Source organism: Lissotriton vulgaris, chromosome 7 (assembly GCF_964263255.1).
Source record: "Lissotriton vulgaris chromosome 7, aLisVul1.2, whole genome shotgun sequence".
NCBI lineage: Eukaryota > Metazoa > Chordata > Amphibia > Caudata > Salamandridae > Lissotriton > Lissotriton vulgaris.
The window spans coordinates 370,330,266-370,336,818 of NC_141695.1; the positions used below are offsets into that span (position 1 = coordinate 370,330,266).

The 6,553-nt window shown below is 41.2% G+C and overlaps 1 protein-coding gene across 1 annotated transcript; it reads left to right on the forward strand.

The window, feature by feature from the left end:
* The first annotated feature begins 861 nt into the window (after positions 1 to 861).
* On the forward strand, positions 862 to 2,239 carry LOC147701666 (galactoside alpha-(1,2)-fucosyltransferase 2-like). Its single transcript, XM_086928683.1, has one exon. The coding sequence runs from the start codon at positions 862 to 864 to the stop codon at positions 1,912 to 1,914; it is 1,053 nt and encodes a 350-aa protein (XP_086784809.1). The 3' UTR covers positions 1,915 to 2,239.
* The last annotated feature ends 4,314 nt before the right edge of the window (positions 2,240 to 6,553 follow it).

Here is a 6,553-nt window from a genome sequence, read left to right on the forward strand (position 1 = left end):
AATGATTTAGTATTTCAATGATATTTCTTGTACACTTCATCCTTAATCAGGATACAAAGATAGTGATACTTATATTAACACAATCAAACACACTGACCACAAAGTAAAAGATGAAAGTACATTTTTACTCAAACTCTCATATTTTGAAACACAAATTACTTCAGTTGCTGTCCCTAAAACATACTTAAAACATACATGACACATAAATTTTGTGCAAAAAATAACACACGATTAAAACAATAAGTAAACTTGTTAACTCATATACTCATTGGCAGCGACAACTATACATACAATAATCTGGTAGGTACATCAATTTAATCTTGGTTCCTACAGGATTTTGAATAGTTGGTTCGTGTAAGAAGGGATTGCGTCGATGTTTCGACCCTGGGAAGCGATGCGGTGATTTAGCGCATCAGGGGCGGGTCTTCATCAGGACTGTATATGTAGGACAGCCTCTTGTAGACCTTGCTCCACTCGGAGTCCTGCTCTTTTTCTGAACCGCACTGCCGGTCCCCCGACTCAGACAGTATAGATGTTCCTTATACCTCCGTAATGATTAATTATACACGAGGTAGGGTGAAGCCTTGTTTCTTTTATTTCTCGTTCACGTAATCCGTGTTCTTAACCTTCGGATTCACACAGGGGATCATTATTTAGTTTATTACCCGCCCAGGTTCTGAGGGTTACAGGGTCACCCCATTACATGTAATGGTCTATCTTTTCATTGAGCACCATACAAGTGGCCCAGCACAGTATAAGCGAGAGCCTTTACCAATGTCAAATTGAAATTTCATATCCTGAATGAAGGTAACTCATTACTAATCATTTCTTTTTGTGTAGGTCGAACAGTGAAGAGCAAATATGAATCATCAAGTGACTGGGCCCTTCATGAGGAAGACTTTCTCTCACATCAAGATTTTTGTTGCACTTCTTGGGCTTTGCGTTGTGTCTGTTTTTTTTCACAAGACGAGTCAACAGAAAACTGAATGCCTGGACCAACACATTACCAGATTCCATGAGGAACCTAAGACTATACAGGGTGACTCACACATCCTCGCTGATGGGGCATGGATTGTGAATTCCGTTGGCCGCCTTGGAAATCAAATGGGCGAGTATGCAACGCTATATGCTTTGGCCAAACTCCACAGGCGTCCAGCTTACATATTGCCAGAGATGTTCAACTGGCTAGCTCCGATTTTCAAGATTCGTATGCCACAGATGCACAAAAGTGCAATCAACAAAATAAAGTGGAAATATTATCGGATAAGCGACTGGATGTCTGAAGAGTACAAGCACCTCAGTGGGAAATTTGTGCACTTGACCAGCACTCCCTGCTCTTGGACCTTCTACCACCACATTCGAGATGAGATCCTCAAAGAGTTCACGTTCCATGACTATATCACAGAGGAGGTCAATCAGTTCTTGGAGAAACTAAAGGGCTCTCGGAAGAATGTAACCTACATTGGGGTTCATGTTCGAAGAGGGGACTATCTTACAGTAATGCCCGACTCCTGGAAAGGGGTAGTAGCTGATAAAGGCTACTTAGAAAAGGCTATGAAATATTTTCGAGACAAATACGAGGAGCCTGTGTTTGTGGTGACAAGCAACGGGATGCAGTGGTGCAAGGAAAATATTAACAGCTCCAGAGGCGATGTCTTCTTCTCTGGTGACAGCAATGAGTCATCACCGGGGAAAGACTTTTCCCTCCTCGCCCACTGCAACCACACCATCATGACCATTGGCACCTTTGGATATTGGGCAAGTTACCTAGCGGGCGGGGAGATGATCTACCTTGACAACTACACCTTGCCTGATTCACCTTTCCTCAAAGTTTTCCACTATGATGCAGCATTCCTACCTGAATGGATTGGCATCCCTGCTGACCTTTCACCTCTTCTGGAAAAAAAACCTTAACCAGAGGTTTTGTGCAGTTACTGATTGCAGAGGGTATTCGGTTCACATGCATGCCAGATAACCTTAACTCAGTTATGTAGCATGCCTGTATACTTAGTTCAACAGGCCCATTCTCTGGGTATGGTAACATGTATTTAATTAATGTGTTTTTTAGCATTCTCTAACTTTGTTCTTACAACAAAATGTAGTTCTTTTAATAATAGCAGGATGGGATCTGGAGCTACTTCGTAGTAGTAGCATCCGCTCAGTTGCTTCGATTCTACATGTATGTGCAATTTTAAGACAGTACCATAGTATGCAGACTATCTACCTCAGGAGTCTCCAACCTTTTCTGTAATAAGAGCTACGTATGATATATGAAAATCATCCTGAGCTGTGCAATTTTAAGACAGTACCATAGTATGCAGACTATCTACCTCAGGAGTCTCCAACCTTTTCTGTAATAAGAGCTACGTATGATATATGAAAATCCTCATAAGCTACTAATATTATTAGTGAGGTAACAGTGACTACATCAGTAAAGATTACATTAGTGGGCACTCCAAGCACGATTACCAGCACCTATCACCGTATTACATTAGGCAGGGTTGCCAGCAGTAATGTCAAAAAGCCTTTATGAATTTGGAATGCCTATCTATGGTAATTACATGACAGCCGTAGCTGCAGTGCACCAGGCAACAATGTAATAATATCAGTAATAAGTCTACGCAAAGATTAAACAATCAAATATTTAAATTTTGGAATACATACATTCTTTCAACCAAGCAAAAGTGTCTAATTTAGTAGTCCAGGCTACACACTGGAGAGCAACTTACAAACAGCTATAGAGCTACCAGAAGCTCACGAGCTACTCATTGGAGAAGCCTAATCTAACCACACTACCATAACACCGCATGCAGTGAATTTGAGGAATTCTTGAATATCTTTTGTCTCTATCTGTCTCTATTTTGCAGTAACCAAAGTTGTTACACTGTGTTGTACTGGGGATAGGGCAACGGAGAGCTATATTTACAAAATATGGGCTGATGCTACTCTCCTGCCCCTTGCTGGTGCACGCACAAACTCCCTAGCATCATGCACACCTCTTTGCAAAGTGAGTGAGATCTAGCAGAGGTTTTGTACAGGAAAATCCTATGATTAGACAAACTTAAATAAATTTCACACACTGGACGCGTTCTTACAGTGAGGCACACATGCAACGTATGAATTGATAAGAGAAATAAATACATTTCTACTACTTAACAGTCTTGTCACATAGTTGTTAATTTTTTTAAGACAGGTATGACAATATTTGTAGGCCTGGGTTTGGGTCAAAATCCACAGGTGATGGAGTGGGGACGTTCAAGGACCAGCTAGGGAATGCTCCCTTGACGCAAAGTAGAGCAAAGCAGTCACAGTGCTATTGAACGACTTTAAATCAACTTTCCAGCACAAAAAAAATTTTGCCAAGTATTTTATCAAATACTTTATCAAGAATTTATCAAAATGTTATCAAATATTTGATCAAAAATTCCTATCAACTATTTTATCAAATATTTATCAAATACTTTATCAAGGCTTTTTTTATTTTCTATCACTTCGTGCAAACACAAAGTATTGATAATCTGCCACGGAAAATCTCTGAATTCATGTCCCACAGCCAGCAGAGGTCGACAATTTAGGGCAGTAATTGCCTCTTTTTATGCACTGTATACTTAAAAAAAGAAATGTGCAGACCTCTTCTGCTGCGACACAATGCAGAGAGACAACTTGTGGTATGGCCTCTCTTGTCCGCATTCTCCAATAATTGCTTTGTTTCATGATGCTCATGAAGAATAGCAGCCAAATCGGATTACAGATGTCCCTTTAGTGGGTATAACTGAATAACACATCTTTGGGGTTATGTAATGTAGACTGCCAGATTTGATATATTTATGAGTGGCTGAAAAGTTGATTTTACAAAAAGTACATTTGGCCAAGTCTGTGCTGTGCAAACCACTGTGATATACTACAGGTGTGGCATAAGCGTAGTCATAAAATCTGTTGTGAATCACGTAGGATCTTCTGTGTAAAAAGAGAAGAAACTCGCTATGTCCAACAGAAAAACAATTTGCACTACTAGCAAACACACAAAATGTCAATATTGCCTGGCAACTCGAGTAGACCAAATCTAACAACTTTAAAATTATTTATTAAAACAAACATATCATCAATATAGACAGATATCAAATCAACTGGTATATGCAGTGTGCTGTTTTATCCGTCATTCCCACTTTCATTTGATGTATTTGCTTAAAGCACCGGTAAAGACAATAGATGTTTCCAGCGGACTGAATTATTATAAGCCAGAAAAATTTGCTTTGCTAATGCTTGTTATCAGCATTCTGGGCAGGATGAGAAGGAAAGTGAGTGAGCTCTAAGCAGCAGTGGCCTCTTTTCATCCAGCCACTTCGCATACTGAAGATCAGTAGCAACCTTGCGGCAGGATAAACACTAGCCTCAGAGCGCACCAGCCAGCCTGCTGGAGAATGGCCCAGCAGCAGGTGGCTGGTGCTGAACATCAGCAGCAGCTCCGTTTCATCTGCCGCCGGGGGCGCTGCGGAGCATCAGCAGCCCAGTGGCAGGATGAAAATACCCAGTTACTTACCAGTAATCTTCATTACTCCCAGTTACGTATTCCGTTCCATTCCTGAGGCTGTCTTGGTGACGTGTGTCTCCCTTTATGCATGCTGGGTAGTCAGAGCCATAATGAGGGAAGTATTTTGACCTCATCTAAGTGAAAGGTTCTGTGGAGCAGGCGCACTGCTCATGTTTAAAGAATGGGACAGGAAGACGGATGAGTAGGCAATGAGCCGTTGTCTGTAGACTGAATGGCCTGACTCCGGGATGTCTGCACAACGGCTCGCGGAAGCACCTGCTCCTGATCTCTCAAGACTTCAGCTACCTTGAGGTCAGCCTGTCCCATTCAAAAAGGTCAGTCTCTAACTTGGGTGCTGAAAAAAGCATTTGAGAAAAGGGTGCAACAGTGAATAAAATTCATATGTCACAAGTAATGGAGTCAAAACGTGTGATGGTTGAGCATATTTTTCAGACGTAGAATAGTCCCACACTCATCCCAGTGGAGGAGGAAGGATACATCCAAGAGAAAGACAGTGAGACTAAAATACTCCATGTGCTGATGCAAGATATGATTGCCAGGGTTTCAAGTCCGTGGTTCATGAGCCAAAGAAACTAATGGCTGAAAGAGGCTGACCTACATTTGTCTTACCCCTTTGTGATTTCACAAAGATGCTGTTAGCTAGGACAATCTGCCTGCCAATGCCTGGGAAGGTCCTCCACTTTGCTCTAGTTCCATGCCAGAATGGCCTAACAAGTATAGGGGGAGGTGGGGAGACCCGGCTATTGGTCTCATGCGACCACTTCAGTAGCCACATGATGATCGCAGAATTTCCTCCACGATCTTGGTGCTTGATATTAAAAAGCCTGCAAGGGTTAGGTCCAGAATGTTTTAGTGGCCTGATTTACAGCATACGAGCCCAATGGGAAGTCAGATCAGTCTACCGAAGGCTTTTGGAAGTTCACACAGTCAATTGCAAATCGGAATGGCCTTAGGGTCACAATGCCAGGTAACCTTTTACGAGTAAGAGTATCTAGCATTGCCATATCTTTCACACAACAGTCCGCAGTTTCCGAGAGGCCTCAGTTTTGGAGCTGTTTTGGGCAACAGTCCAAATAGCTCCATTCCTGGCCTTGTCTTGGTGTCTCTAGTTGCACTCGTGTGAAATCAAAACTTTTGTGAAGCTTTTGAAAACTTCCGTTCAGTTTGCAAGTGATTTTCTTTAAATATCTTGCCCTTTGAGCCACCCGTCCAGTTTCGAAGTCACAAGGAAAACGTAGCACATCCAGTTTCACAATAAACTTAATATTAACATTAGCAAGAAAATAGCATGCAGCGACAGGTGCAGCGAATATTGCCTTGAGTGAAGTAGAAGGGAAAGCAAACATTTTCGCAACTTGAATAATTGGGAACTATGCACAACTTCACTTGTGTGATAACAAAATGTGCGCACCCCGTGTTGTGAACCCATCAAAATATTGAGATTTTAGTTATAATATTGCAACCACAAATCCTGATGACCAGAATAATAATAAGTATTGATTTACCATTCAGAACTCCACTTCTACGTTCATCAAGATCCATATAAGTGTAGTTAAGTATAGTAAAACTGTAACTTTAGTATTTACTTACCTCATTTTTTGTATTTTTGTATAGTGTTTATATAGCACGAACTAGACCCTTTTTTTGTTTTTTTTTGGCTAGGCACTGGGAGATAAAGTGATTTGCTCAGAATTACAGGATGTTGAGCGTCATGGCGGAGAATCAAAACCGGTTGCTCAACTTTAAGGTCGACCGCTCTAGCCATAAGGCTACATCCTCTCCCCAATATCAACATCATTGATATTTTGGTCACCCATATTTTTACTACGATATTAAAAACTCAATATTGATTGAGCTCCATTACCGGTTGTGAGAGCTCGGGCCCCTTCATACATTTACCTAGGCTCAATGGTCTTTTATTGGTAGCATAAGAGGTAAAGGGAGAACACTATTAGTCATCAAAATGTCAAATACAATGCAACCAATAGGGTCACACAATAA